This window comes from Diorhabda carinulata, chromosome 9, assembly GCF_026250575.1.
Source record: "Diorhabda carinulata isolate Delta chromosome 9, icDioCari1.1, whole genome shotgun sequence".
NCBI lineage: Eukaryota > Metazoa > Arthropoda > Insecta > Coleoptera > Chrysomelidae > Diorhabda > Diorhabda carinulata.
The window spans coordinates 69,669-83,862 of record NC_079468.1 but is presented as its reverse complement, the minus strand read 5'-3'; the positions used below and the strand labels follow the sequence as shown (position 1 = coordinate 83,862).

At 32.9% G+C, this 14,194-nt stretch overlaps 2 protein-coding genes across 4 annotated transcripts; one reads left to right on the top strand and one right to left on the bottom strand.

Moving 5' to 3' along the window:
• Positions 1-98: 98 nt before the first annotated feature.
• Positions 99-7,322, bottom strand: LOC130897781 (ATP-dependent helicase brm-like). 3 transcript variants are annotated; one of them, XM_057806679.1, is made up of 17 exons: positions 6,841-7,322; positions 6,234-6,594; positions 5,907-6,176; positions 5,614-5,851; positions 5,349-5,554; positions 4,695-5,295; positions 4,225-4,639; positions 3,875-4,167; positions 3,567-3,744; positions 3,266-3,508; positions 2,840-3,207; positions 2,424-2,739; positions 2,136-2,369; positions 1,782-2,075; positions 1,504-1,715; positions 1,322-1,448; positions 99-1,190 (listed from the first exon to the last, which is right to left on the bottom strand). In XM_057806679.1, the coding sequence occupies exons 2-17, from the start codon at positions 6,547-6,549 to the stop codon at positions 894-896; spliced, it is 4,608 nt and encodes a 1,535-aa protein (XP_057662662.1). In that variant the 5' UTR covers positions 6,550-6,594; positions 6,841-7,322; the 3' UTR covers positions 99-893. The 3 variants fall into 3 exon arrangements, with proteins under 3 accessions (XP_057662662.1, XP_057662664.1, XP_057662663.1); XM_057806681.1 differs by having other exon boundaries at positions 5,910-6,176; positions 6,841-7,090; XM_057806680.1 differs by having other exon boundaries at positions 6,234-6,584; positions 6,841-7,080.
• A 14-nt stretch (positions 7,323-7,336) lies between these two features.
• Positions 7,337-13,329, top strand: LOC130897782 (ATP-dependent helicase brm-like). The gene is made up of 16 exons (XM_057806682.1): positions 7,337-7,465; positions 7,527-7,657; positions 7,765-7,978; positions 8,084-8,211; positions 8,271-8,542; positions 8,603-8,931; positions 9,003-9,710; positions 9,779-9,956; positions 10,031-10,273; positions 10,330-10,703; positions 10,779-11,094; positions 11,185-11,418; positions 11,477-11,758; positions 11,869-12,068; positions 12,130-12,256; positions 12,489-13,329. Exons 2-16 carry the CDS (start codon positions 7,540-7,542, stop codon positions 12,822-12,824), a joined length of 4,059 nt encoding a protein of 1,352 aa, XP_057662665.1. The 5' UTR covers positions 7,337-7,465; positions 7,527-7,539; the 3' UTR covers positions 12,825-13,329.
• The last annotated feature ends 865 nt before the right edge of the window (positions 13,330-14,194 follow it).

Below are 14,194 nucleotides of genomic sequence, written 5' to 3'. Positions count from 1 at the left end.
TTTTATTTATTTGTTTTAGATACAAATTCTTGTTTATTTAGCAGAGAGAAGTCAGAATTTTTTATATTATTAGATGTGGAGAGAAATGAAGCAAATCGTTTGTTGTATACAGCGATTTATTTCTTGTTCTAAACCTTAATCACAAAATAGTATATCCCTGTATATAATGCGATAAATTAAATTATTTTCAAGTTGATACTTATTAGAGTACATCTATTTCTTTTAATACGTATATTTTTACAAATAAAGAGAAAACATCTAGATAATTGAGTGAAGCAGCTAATTATTTGTTTAAAATTCAATATAAATAATGTACATATAATTTATTTAACACTAAAAAAAAATCCTTATTCAAATTGAATGTGTGAAGTTTTTTATAGTCATCAGTTTTCAAAAAATCCCGAAAAAAAGTATAAAGAAATCATTCTAATTGAAATTATTTTTTTATGTCTCAAAACAGATGTCTTGAAGTGGCCATTTAACTTATGGAGCTAAAGAAAGAACAAACATTGGTTATTTGACACTAAACAAATAGAATTTGCATTTGAATTGAAAAAAATTATAATTAAAATTAGTTAATCAAAAGTATTTTTTTTATTGAATAAAATTATTGTGGAAATTGCCAACTTTGATAAAAATTACATCGATTAAAATAAGAGTTTTATTTTAATAATAGAATTGCCAAATAACAAAGTATTTAGAGAGAATGCAAGAAAATAAATTAATGATTTGAAACTAAGATGTTTTTCCTTAACACAAAATCAAATAATCCATCCTTCGTTAAAAAAAATACAAAATAAAGTACTTTGTGAACAATGTAATATTCATCTATTTCGGGTAATAATCCCTTTAACTACGTGTGCACATATTCAACTATTCTTCTAAGTATATTTTCAGTCATCATCGTCGTCGTCGTCAGAAACATATTTCTTGACTATTCTTCTTGGTCTTCCGGGTCGTCTTTTACCTTTAACTGGTTTGTTTTTGCTCTTATTAATTTCACTGTCGGAATTGTTTTCATCTTTATCGTCGTCCGAATCTGCAGACGCTTCTACTTTTTGTTTTGCACTAGAAAACACAGATTGCAAAACGATACTATCTTCGTGGATCATCGACGCTTCTTCATTATAAATCTGAGCATTTTGACAGAGCAACATAAAATCGCGTTCCAAATCAGAGAAATCGGAATACTACAAGAAAAACAAAATAATTTATTAGATTAGAATAATATTAATTTCAAATATATAAAATAGAATGGCGATATTTGAATTGAATAATTTCTTTGGTAATTAGATTGTATCATTATAAATGACTCGCTTACCTTTCCATCTTCTATGAAATTCAAAATCTTTGTTATATCCATTGGCTTTTTAATGATTGTGTAATAGTCTGGATATTCTTTTCTTGGTGGAAGTTTTATGAATTGATCACTTAATTGTCGACCGTCCCTGAAAAAAAAATTATTTGTAAATATAATTTCATAATTTTTATAATAATGTTTACCTATCTTTGTAATTGGTAACGATGTTCATTAATTTTCTCATCTTTCTCTTCAACCTAGCTTCAATTTGGCTTTGAGGTAGTTTACGCCTCCTTGTACTACTCGTCCCTTCGTCATCTGAATCGTCTCGCTTTTTCCTCTTTCTACCTCTCTTCTTTTTCAATTCTTTCTCCTCTTCTTCGTCATCATCGTAATCGCCGTCTTCGTCGATAGCCTGAAAAATAAAAAGCATAATTTACGTTTAAATATAATTAATAGTAAAATGTATATATTTTCTCACTTTTAGCCATTCTTTTTCTGTTAAACTATCAGCATAATCGACTTCTTTCCTTTGTCGTGTTCCTCTTCCCAATAATACTTCGGTATAATCATCTCCCCAATTACTTTCGTCATCATCAGGTTTCGTTAACCAATCGGGAAGTTCACTTTCTTGTATTAAACGAGATTTCTTGTGCACGCCCAACTTTTCCTCTTCTTCCTTCCTTTCCAAATCCATTTTTTGGAACAACTGGAACTCCTCTTCGGTTCTTGCTATCATTTGGTTCACTGTTTCATCGTCTGGCACTTCGTTTTCCTAAAAAAAAGTGAACGAATCATTAGAAATACTTCATACCTACTAAATCTATCAATTTACCTCTTCTTCGTCACTACCATCATTGTGTAAAATACTTTGTAGAAACTGTTGTCGTTCGGATCCCGTCGATTTTTGATCGAACATACCGGCTTGAATAACTTTTTCGTCCATAGTAAGTTTATATTTGGCGGCGGCCAATATACGTTCTTCTACAGAGTTAACTGTCATCAAACGCAAAACTCTAACTTCGTTTTGTTGACCTATACGATGGGCACGATCTTGGGCTTGTAAATCCTAATACAAATAAATTTTTGTAAACACTGTATAATGTATGGAGTTTTTTTTTACCTGATGTGGATTCCAATCGGAATCGAATATAATGACTGTATCTGCACTTTGCAAATTCAAACCTAAGCCACCGGCTCTCGTAGATAATAAGAACAAGAAATATTCGCTATTTTTATCATTGAATTTAGTAAGAAGATCAGCTCGATCTTCCGCTTTTACAGTACCATCTAATCGAAGGTATTTGAAGCCCCTCCAATTGAAATAATCTTCCATTATGGTCATTAATTGAGTCATCTGACAGAAAAGTAGCACTCGGTGATTCGTAGCTTTTAATTTGGGTAAAATTCTATCCAACAATTCAAATTTTCCTGATACTCTAAAACGTATCGATTCATATAATATGTTAGACAAATGAAACGGAAGCACTAACACTATGTTTCCACAAATATTTTAAAAAATATAAAAAGTTTTTATACCTGTAAGTGTCAGGGCCAGAAACAACACCACCGGCGATACCGACATGATCACAGTATTTCTCTTCGATATTAGGAAACATGAATGGATGATTACACAATTTTCTTAGTTGCATAATGGTATTCATGAGAGCCTTTGAGCCTCTACCTTTAGAACCTTTCTCGGATCCATCAGTAAGTAACACACCTTTTGTCTGCATATGTAGATACAGCACTTTTTGCAAACCAGACATGTCACATTTTATTATATATTCCACTTTATCGGGAAGCTGTGACTCTACTTCTTTTTTCAACCGTCTCAATAGAAACGGTCTAAGAACTTTGTGAAGACGTCGAATGATCAGAATAGTTTCTTCCTCGTTCAATTCAACCTAACATAAACACGAATAATACATTTCGAATGGAAATATAAAAAGGATTCGAATTTACCTTTTCTCCTGTAGTTGCAAAAGGAGCGTTGAACCATTGTTCGAATGTAGAACAACTTTTGAATATAGAAGGCAATAAAAAATTAAGTAAAGCCCATAATTCTGGCAATTTATTTTGTAGTGGAGTACCAGTTAAAAGTAATCTGTATGGGGCTAAATAATGGGTATTCAAAACTTGTGTCAATTTACAATGATGATTTTTCATACGATGACCTTCATCTATGATCATATATTTGAAAGGTATCTGAAAAGAAAAAAGTTAAGATCTACATTTTTCGTTTACTTTTTATTGTTTTTTGTACCTTTGCCAAGACACTTTTGTCTTTGATGATATATTCATAGGTGGTTAACAGAACATTAAACTTAGCTGCTTTCAATTGACTCTGGATTACTTTTCTCATACCTGGGGAGCCTTTGTAAGATATTACAACAACAGATGGTGCCCATTTTTGGAATTCTAGCATCCAATTCGAAAGTGTGCTAAAAATATATATATATATCTAATGAATTTTTTTATCTAAGTATTCACAAAAAGTTTTCTATTTCAAATAACTAGCAATAAATATCAATATTTACAAAACCACAAGGCGTTTTACTATTTTCTACTTACGACAAAGGTACTATAATCAAAAAGGGACCATTCAATTTCTTTTTTTCCATCAAGTGTGTCAATAAACCAATAGTCTGTATAGTTTTTCCCAAACCCATTTCATCTGCCAATATTCCATTTAGATTGTTGTTATACAATGAAACCATCCATTCCAAACCCTTGATTTGGTATTCTTTTAGTTGACCATTTACCATAATAGATGCCTGTTCCGTTACCACTTCATGAACAGTGTGGGCGATACTATAGTAAGTTTGTTCTTCTTTAGTGTTCTTATGATATTCATCGTCTTCTGCCTAAAATTAGAAATTGTTATAATAAAAATTTATCAATTCTTCGAATAAATAACCAACCTTAGCTTTTTTAATAACTTCCTTAGCATCAACATCCTTATTTTCATCATATGTTTCATCATCTCTCTTCTCGCCATCTTCATCTTCATCATCTGTATCAACCATTTCCCAGCCTGGATGTTGTTGCAACCATTCTTGTACTTGTCTGAAAGTAGGGGCAGCTTCTCTTGATAATTTTTTACCGGTTGCAGTTTCTAAAACTGTCACTCTTCTATCAGGTTGTTGCATCCTTTGTTGTTTCTTTTTTCGCTTTTCTTCTTCCTTTTTCTTATTTGCTTGATCTAATTTGTGCTGTTTTACCATTTCTGTGAGATTAGTTATATATTCATCGGTTTGTGACAATAAAAATGCAAGACGTTTGTCTTTCTTTTGATCAATTAATTTTCTGTAACCTTCTTCATCTTCGGCCATCAATCTAAAATTATAGAATGAAATAATTTATATAATAGTTAATATAACATTTCATTTACCTCAACATACGCTCTTTCTCTCTCCTCTCGGCTTCTTTCTTTTGTTCTCTTTCAGCATTAGCATGATAGTTAATAACAGCTTTGTTAATTTTAGCCAGCTTAGCTTGATTCTGTTTGTGGAACTCTTTAAATTCTTTGCCATTATTTAACACAGCGTTCAAAAATTCTTGATTCTTTTGCCTTCTCTTCCTTTCTGCCTCCAATTTCTGCTGCTTTTCTAATTTCTCTGTTGCTCTTGATTCTCTTAGTCCTTGGCGTTTTGTTCTTTTATAAGTTTTGAAATTAACTGCCGTTTCCAATGTGACATCCCTCCTTATGCAATTCAATATCTCACTTCTTAATTGTCTTTGGAAGTTCAGGCACCTCAAAGCTCTAAGTTCTATTTGAGCTTGCATTTTCACTTTTTCTGAGAGATTGCTGGGTAGATTGCTAACTTGTTCTATTCTAGCAGCTATTCTAAATGCAACTCTGCTCTCTCTTTCTTGAAGCAAGACCAGCGGATCAATTCCACTTGGTTTGGGCATTGTAGTAAAACGTGTCTGCTTATTAGGAACCAACTGACTGTTTTGTGCTCTTTGCTGGTTCGAACTATTTTGGGCACCTATTAAAATATTTTACATCATCAATATAATAATAAATTTAATTTCAATTTACCTTGTGTCCCACCAGGAACTGAAGGAGCACCTTCTACAGTATTGTCTCCGGACACTGGTGGTTGCTCTCCAGTCGGTGCTGTACTTCCTGCTTGTGGCTGAAATGGGCTAGAAGGGGGTGTTGGAAACTGAGGTGACCCGTCAGGTCTCTTACCTTGTAATCCCAACATTATAGAATGCGGTATAGGCTGATTTCTTGCCAAATATCTAAAAAAAAATATAATGTATAAATGTTTTCCTTCACTTCCAACTGTTAAATTTAATACCTGTATGCCATTATTTGATTTCTTAACTGATTCATTTGTAACGTTGTTAAAACACCATTACCACTTCCCGGATTTGATCTAGCCCGTAATGCAAGTAACTGTGAATATCTCTGATCATCCTGTAAGCCTTTTTCTTCCATAGTATCAATAGCTTTTTGTAAAGCATGTAAATTATCCGCATTTCTACCTTGAAGTGGTTGTCCTGGCTGATTTGGAGGGCCTTGTGGCATCGGATGACCTAGAATTTATATAAATATTATATAAATATAATGAATGAATGAATGAGATCTCACCACCAGGATAATGACCAGGATGCATTCCACCAGATGGAGGAATATGTCCAGGAGGTTGTGGATGGCTCTGATGTCCAGGTGGTACATGCCCTGGAGGAGGTATATGTCCTGGTGGAGGCACATGACCTTGTGGAGGCGCATGTCCTTGGGGTGGCGCATGTCCTTGAGGTGGCGCATGTCCTTGAGGTGGTGCATGTCCTTGAGGTGGTACATGTCCTTGAGGTGGGACATGTCCCTGAGGAGGAATATGCCCTTGTGGTGGACCATGACCTTAAAAGAATAGACAACAGAAGATGATATAACTACCTACTTGTTTCTAATTTGTACCTTGTGGAGGTGCATGTCCTTGTGGTGGCCCATGTCCAGGATGATTCTGAGATGGTGGTGGTGGCGTTTGTTGTGGATAACCCTGTGGGTACTGATGATGTGGTGGTCCATGCATAGGCGGATGTTCCGAATTGGGAGGCATTTGAGAATGCCCTGGATATTGGTTTGGATATCCGGAAGGTTGTGGCGGACCTCCTTGGTACTGAGGTTGAGAAACTGGAGAAGGCGGTGCTGGACTTTGAGAGGGAGGTGGTCCCATAGGACTGGGAGCTTGTGGTGGGGGCATGGGGCTGTTTTGAGGTGATGGACTTGCCATATTGCTTATATAATACAGCTAACAAGCTTTACTCTCTAAAATAAACTTAAAGATAAAAGTTAACATTGATTTAATATCTCTATAATCCGGAAAGTTAAATTTGAGGTTATGTTTTATGTTTGAATTACATTTATTTAAGATTATATATACCCACTTACATATATATGACTTACAAACATGATTTTTTTAAAAATTATCTAACTATAAGGAGTTAAAGTTCTGACTTTTCTATTTTATAATACTGAGTAACGTAATTGTTTATCGATATTTATAATAATATAGAAAATTTACCTCAACAATCAAGAAAGCTTGTTACAGTAGAACAAACTCTAAGGTTACGCTGGAGTCATTCTTATCTTCAAAATTACCATTTTCGTTAGAGATTCGCTTCTAGAACGAATTCTTCACATGAAACTAATATATGTAACATTTATGAGGAAAAGAAACAACTATCCCGAATATTTTCTAGTATATTATATATCTAGTATAAGTATTATTTGAGTTGATTAGTTGACATTACAATGACGTTTTATATTGGCGTTCTATATTAAGGCTAGTTTCCACGAGAAAATCTACGAAATGGAATATATCTGAAAATTGCAATTTATACGAAAATACATTTTATTTAAATATTTTATTCGTGTTATTAAAATGAAATCGTGCTCTTTTACTTTAGAAGCGTAAAATTCAGCATTTCTAAAATCCAAGAATTTTTGGATCGAAGTTTTAATTGATTTTAGATAATATATTCCGATCACCGCTCATTAAAAATGTCAAACGTCAGTATTACTGTAGTTTGAGGCTCAGTTTTCAGATGTATGAAAAGAAGAGTGAAATTTTATCGGATTTGTTATTTACTTTTTTACATGCACACATTAGATGAAAACGTAAAGCGGGAGAATTCGGTTTATTTTCTGTACTTATTAATGAACAGTTTAAATAGAAAAAAAATATTTTTACTGATTCAAAACTTTCAGGTGATTATTTAAAATGGCTAGTACTTCACTAATGCCTAAAGGGGTTATATCAATTAATGGCAAAAGTGGTAACTCACTTGTTTCTCAACCTAAACAAGATATTAATCCATCTTCATCAAATAATATTCAAGGTATGGTATGAGATATAGCGCTGTTTGTATGAAATATCTTTAGGTATACAGTATGAATTTCATTTACAATTTAGTATGCAAAACTTTTATTTTTCCATTGAATTTAGATACAAAATCGGATGAGACATTAACTCAAGAGAAAAACAATGTAGCCGCCTTGCAGAAAGCCATTGTTGCCATGGAAGAAAAGGGTCTTCAAGCAGATCCAAGATATTCTCAGCTATTAGCTCTAAAGGCCAGGGTTTCGGGCATAGGAGATACAAACTCTATTTTATCCACAAATCAAATGAAACAACTTAGAAGCCAAATTATGGCCTACAGGTAATAAAATTTTGAGTGAAATGGTATTATTTCCTAAAATTATTTTATCTTAATCTTATGCTAATTAAGTATAACACATTATAATATTTTTTCAATTTAATCTAGATGTTTAGCAAGAAATCAACCAGTTCCTTCTTCAATAGTTGTGGGATTAAATAGCCATGGACCGGAAAAACTAAATCATATCCAAGAACTTCAAAAAAAATCAGATATAACAAAAAGTGGGCAAACAGGTAGGTACTCCTGTATACAAAAATCATCTTTTCTTCAGATATCATTAAATTCATTTCAGATATTCAACTTGTTCAAAACCAACAGAAACCTTCTGATTCAGAATTATCTGTTAAGCAAGAAATTTCACTGACCACATTAACAAAACCTCACACTATAGATCCAGTAGTTCTATTACAAGAGAGGGAAAACAGAGTTGCTGCTCGTATTGCAGCACGTATTGAACAAGTTAGCAATCTACCAACAGACATGTCTGATAAATTACGTATACAGGCACAAATTGAATTGAGAGCATTGAGATGTCTCAATCTTCAGAGACAACTTCGCAATGAGGTAATCCAAATTTCCTTTTTATATTTTAGATAGATAATTTTATCATTTCGAATATTTTAGGTTTTGAGTTGCGTTCGAAGGGATACTACTTTGGAAACAGCAGTTAATGTTAAAGCTTTTAAAAGGACAAAACGTCAAGGATTGCGCGAAGCTAGAGCCACTGAAAAATTGGAAAAGCAACAGAAGTTGGAAGCTGAAAGAAAGAAACGGCAGAAAAATCAAGAATTTTTAAATAATGTCTTGACACATGCGAAAGAGTTTAAAGAATTTCATAGGCAGAACCAAACAAAAATATCTAAACTCAATAAAGCCATTATGACTTATCATGCTAATGCAGAGAGGGAACAAAAGAAGGAACAAGAAAGAAGAGAAAAGGAGCGAATGAAGAAGTATGTATATTTATACTACTTGAAATGTTTTTATACAAACTGTTGTTCAACTAATAAATTTTTCTGTTTAGATTGATGGCTGAAGATGAAGAAGGTTACAGACAACTCATTGATCAAAAGAAAGACAAACGCTTGGCTTTCTTATTGTCTCAGACGGATGAATACATCAGTAATCTTACGGAGATGGTGAAACAACACAAAATTGAACAAAATAATAAGAAAAAAGAGGAAGAGCGACGCAAACGGAGACAGGAAAAACTACAACAGCCAGATAGAAAAGTTACAGTCATTGAAATTGCCACTGGAAATAAAGTTAGTGGAGAAAATGCACCAACAGTTAAGGATCTACCAGAATGGTTGCAACAACATCCTGGTTGGGAAATGGTTGATTCTGAAGATGAAGAGGAAAGTGATGAAGAAAGAGGCGAAGATGATTATGATGAAAATAAAGAAATCGATGCTAAAGAAGTTATCGAAAAAGCAAAAGTTGAAGATGATGAGTACCATAAAAATACAACTGAAGAACAAACCTACTATGGCATAGCTCATACAGTAAGTGAAACTGTTACATCACAAGCATCAATTATGGTAAATGGTCAACTAAAAGAATACCAAATCAAGGGTTTGGAATGGATGGTTTCGCTGTATAACAATAATCTAAATGGAATATTGGCAGATGAAATGGGTTTAGGAAAAACTATTCAAACCATTGCCCTTATAACTTATTTGATGGAAAGGAAAAAAGTGAATGGACCATTTTTGATAATTGTGCCGTTGTCGTAAGTGAACATTATATAAAACTTGAACAGTCTATTTTTATGTATAAGCATTCATTTATTCATTTTAGAACTATTTCAAATTGGATGTTGGAATTTGAAAAATGGGCTCCAACAGTTGTAGTCGTTTCCTATAAGGGATCACCTTGTACAAGAAAGTTGATACAAAGTCAAATGAAATCGACAAAATTCAATGTTCTACTCACTACTTACGAATATATAATTAAAGATAAAGGTGTACTTTCTAAAGTAAGTGTTCAAATAACTGCAAATTTTCTATTTAGCTTAATCATTAACTAATTTTGGCTTTTTTATTGTTTTAGGTTCCTTTCAAATATATGATCGTAGATGAAGGGCACCGTATGAAGAATCATCATTGCAAATTGACTCAAACATTGAATACACATTATATGGCACCCTATCGTTTACTTTTAACAGGTACTCCATTGCAGAATAAATTACCAGAATTGTGGGCGCTGTTAAATTTCTTACTACCGTCCATATTTAAGAGTTGCTCTACGTTTGAACAATGGTTCAATGCTCCATTCGCTACTACTGGTGAAAAGGTAAATTTTTGCATAGATAAAAGTTGATTGCAATTCAAATGTTTCATTTGTATTAGGTGGAATTGAACGAGGAAGAAACTATTCTGATCATTCGACGTCTTCATAAAGTTCTTAGACCGTTTTTATTGAGACGGTTGAAAAAAGAAGTAGAGTCACAGCTTCCCGATAAAGTAGAATATATAATAAAATGCGAAATGTCTGGTCTACAAAAAGTTCTTTACCAGCACATGCAAAGTAGAGGAGTCTTATTAACAGACGGTTCTGAAAAGGGCGGTAGAGGTAGAGGAGGCGGAGTTAAAGCCATAATGAATACCATTATGCAGTTGAGAAAGTTATGTAATCATCCATTCATGTTTCAAGCAATCGAAGAGAAGTATTGTGATTTTGTTGGAATGGCTGGTGGTCTAACATCTGGACCCGATATCTACAGGTGATTATTTAATCAACATACTTCTGAAAAGGAATCTTCACAAGTACAAATTTGACATTTTTTTATGGATTTTAGGGCATCTGGTAAATTTGAATTATTGGAAAGAGTATTGCCGAAATTGAAAATCAGAAATCATCGTGTCCTCTTGTTCTGTCAAATGACTACTTTGATGAACATCATGGAAGATTATCTGATATGGAGAGGTTACAAATACTTGAGATTAGATGGTATGGTTAAATCCGAAGACCGGGCAGATTTACTCAAACGTTTTAACGCCAAAGACAGCGAATATTTCTTGTTCTTATTATCTACGAGAGCCGGCGGTTTAGGTTTGAATTTGCAAAGTGCAGATACAGTCATTATATTCGATTCCGATTGGAACCCTCATCAGGTGAGAGTCTTAATTATATACTGAAAGAGAACTCACATATTTAGGGTTAGAAAATCAAATTTACAAAAAAAACGTATATTTTCTTTTAAGGATTTACAAGCCCAAGATCGTGCCCATCGTATAGGTCAACAAAATGAAGTTAGAGTTTTGCGTTTGATGACAGTTAATTCTGTAGAAGAACGTATATTGGCGGCCGCCAAATATAAATTAATTATGGACGAAAAAGTCATTCAAGCCGGTATGTTCGATCAAAAATCGACGGGATCCGAACGACACCAATTTCTTCAAAGTATTCTACATCATGATGGTAGCGACGAAGAGGAGGTAAGTTTAATTGTGGTTAATTTTTACATTTACATTTTTTACTTGAACAATCTTCCAGGAAAATGAAGTGCCTGACGATGAAACGGTCAATCAGATGTTGGCTAGAAACGAAGAAGAATTCCAACTTTTCCAAAAAATGGATATGGAAAGAAAGGAATTGGAAAAATTCGGTAAACCTCGATTAATACAAGAAAGTGAATTGCCAGAATGGTTGCTGAAACAAGGAGAGGAAATGGATTCTTGGGGTTTAGATGATCAAGATACAATATTAGGAAGAGGTAGTCGGCAAAGGAAGGAAGTCGATTATGCGGATAGTTTGACTGAAAAAGAATGGCTCAAAGTAAGAAATAACGTCTCTATATTTAAAACTCTATACCGAGCAATTATATTCATTATCCTTTTGTTTGTATATAGAGTACAATTATTATAGAGACATATTTTGATTTACAGGCCATCGATGAAGATGGAAATTACGAAGACGACGATGAAGAGGAGAAAGAACCAAAGAAAAAAAGAGGTAGGAAGAAAAAGAGACGAGACGAAGAAGAAGAAGCGAGTACTACGAAAAGGCGTAAAGTTCATTTAGAAGAGATAAAACTAAAGAAAAAAATGAAGATGTTGATGAATATTGTTATTAACTACAAAGATAGGTAAAATTAACCGATACGTGAATGATTTTGAGTGTTTGCTTTATTATGTTTATTCTTTTAGAGATGAAAGACAACTCAGTGATCCTTTCATTAAATTACCATCTAGGAAAGATTTGCCTGGTTATTATGCTGTTATAAAGAAACCAATTGATATTGCAAAAATTTTATCAAATATTGACGAAGGCAAAGTGAGTAAGACGTTCTTAGATCGATTTGTATTAGAGCATATTATATATTAAACTGATACACATTATCCAGGAAGTAAATAAAAAAAATGTCAAGGAGCACAAATATTCCATTTATGTATATAGTATTTTTTTATTTGGAGGATTTGGTCACGGTTTTATAGAAAAATTTCATAGTTTTCTTTTTCAATTTAGTGTCGGTCTTATATAAATGAGTTATTTTTCGTTGTTACAGTATTACAGTATGCTAGATATGGAACGCGATTTCATGTTGCTCTGCCAAAACGCTCAACAATACAACGAGGAAGCTTCCATCATTCACGAAGATAGTATTGTTTTGCAACAAGTTTTTATGAGCGCCAAAGAAAAAATCGAAGCCGCAGGAGATGTGGACTACGGTCAAGATAATACCCAAACAGAAACTGGTGAAAAGAAAGAAAAAATTAAACGTCCTCGTGGTAGACCGAGAAAAATTAGACCGCCAGAAGAAGTTCCTCCGACGCCAACACCACCCGCACCGGCGCCAGTATCACTTGTTCCGACGCCTCCGCCACAAATGGAAGAATCCTAAATAGTGATAGTTACCGATTACAAATGCTTCTACGCAAATGTTGATTGAGTAATTATAGTGTCAAAAATGTCGAATTGAAGCAACTGCGAATTCGGTTATCAAGTATCCGACTTTATATACCGAGTTTGAGTCATTTTAATGAGGGAAACTTTTGAATTAGTTGCTATTTTTGTGTATAGAACTGAAAAATTATTGCGTTCTACGGAATATGTAAATCTGTAGCTGGAAATTACAAGTTTCAATCAGAAATTTAGTTAGTTGAAGTTAAGGTTTTGATACAAAATATATCATATGTGAAGAATATATCCAAACAAAACAAAAATAGTAAAATACTAAAGTTAATAAAACAAGTATCATTGTAAAGTAAATGTTTTTCTAAATGTCCACTGATGTTTTTCTATTTTAATAACTGAACAAGTTGGAAGTTGATTTTTATTTAGGCAATGTATATCATAATATGAATTTATTTATTGTCACTTATTCTATTAGATGAAATAAGAACAAATGTAGTTCTCTTGATTGTTTTTTATTTTCAATTTTACCTTAGTAAATATGTATCTAATTGGTTGTAATTGTATGAAACAAACAAGGGTCATGTTCACAAATATCATGCCTAGAAAGAAAACTGACCGACTTTATATTGAGTATTTGGTCAAGAAAAATTTATTAGGCCATTTTTTTTAATGTCAGTTTTGTGTGTATTTTCCTTGATTGTTTTCAAGATGCTTTCCAAGAAAAGCATAAATTGGATTATTTTATATTTTGAAATTATACATCATTTAGGTATAAAACAAGTTGTTGAATATTTCAGGGTAAACAAACACATCAAACGATTGAAACTCCACTTTGTATCTGATTTTAATTTTTTCTTATTCACTTAATTTCCATGATTCCACAATGATAATTTTCGTAATGCGGAAGAAAAGAAAATTAGAAACGCGTGCCATGAAGTATAAATGTGTCTGCATTTACGACCTTGTTCTAACCTAAAAATAGAATAGGAGCTATGAAAAGCAAAACCAGGCGGCCGCGTTTAAAATTTAATATTTATACATCGACGACTGTGTTTATTTCCGAAACCATAATAAATTCGAAGTTTGGACTAAAACTGAAGCCACGTTTCAATAATAAACTTTTACGATTTATCAAAGCAAATCTTCATTTCGAATTTACTGTTGTTTAAAATAAAAACGTAGAATCTAAATTGTTGTTTACGCCGAAAATAAAAAAAAGTTGAACGCAAATAATTATTATTGAAAACAAAGAGTTTGGAATTAATCTTATATTTATAATATTAACTAAAAACGGTTCTATGGTCGATCTAGAGTAGAGTTTGAGATTCCAGAAAAACGAAAAATAGATATAGACTG

Coding starts and splice junctions, on each gene's coding strand:
- LOC130897782 (XM_057806682.1), top strand. CDS start 7,540: ATGGCTAGTACTTCACTAATGCCTAAAGGGGTTATATCAATTAATGGC. Junction 9,957..10,030: donor ATAAAGGTGTACTTTCTAAA/GTAAGTGTTCAA, acceptor TTATTGTTTTAG/GTTCCTTTCAAATATATGAT. Junction 12,069..12,129: donor GTTATTAACTACAAAGATAG/GTAAAATTAACC, acceptor TTATTCTTTTAG/AGATGAAAGACAACTCAGTG.
- LOC130897781 (XM_057806679.1), bottom strand. CDS start 6,549: ATGGCAAGTCCATCACCTCAAAACAGCCCCATGCCCCCACCACAAGCT. Junction 5,296..5,348: donor AGTTCCTGGTGGGACACAAG/GTAAATTGAAAT, acceptor ATATTTTAATAG/GTGCCCAAAATAGTTCGAAC. Junction 2,740..2,839: donor TCTGGCCCTGACACTTACAG/GTATAAAAACTT, acceptor GATACGTTTTAG/AGTATCAGGAAAATTTGAAT.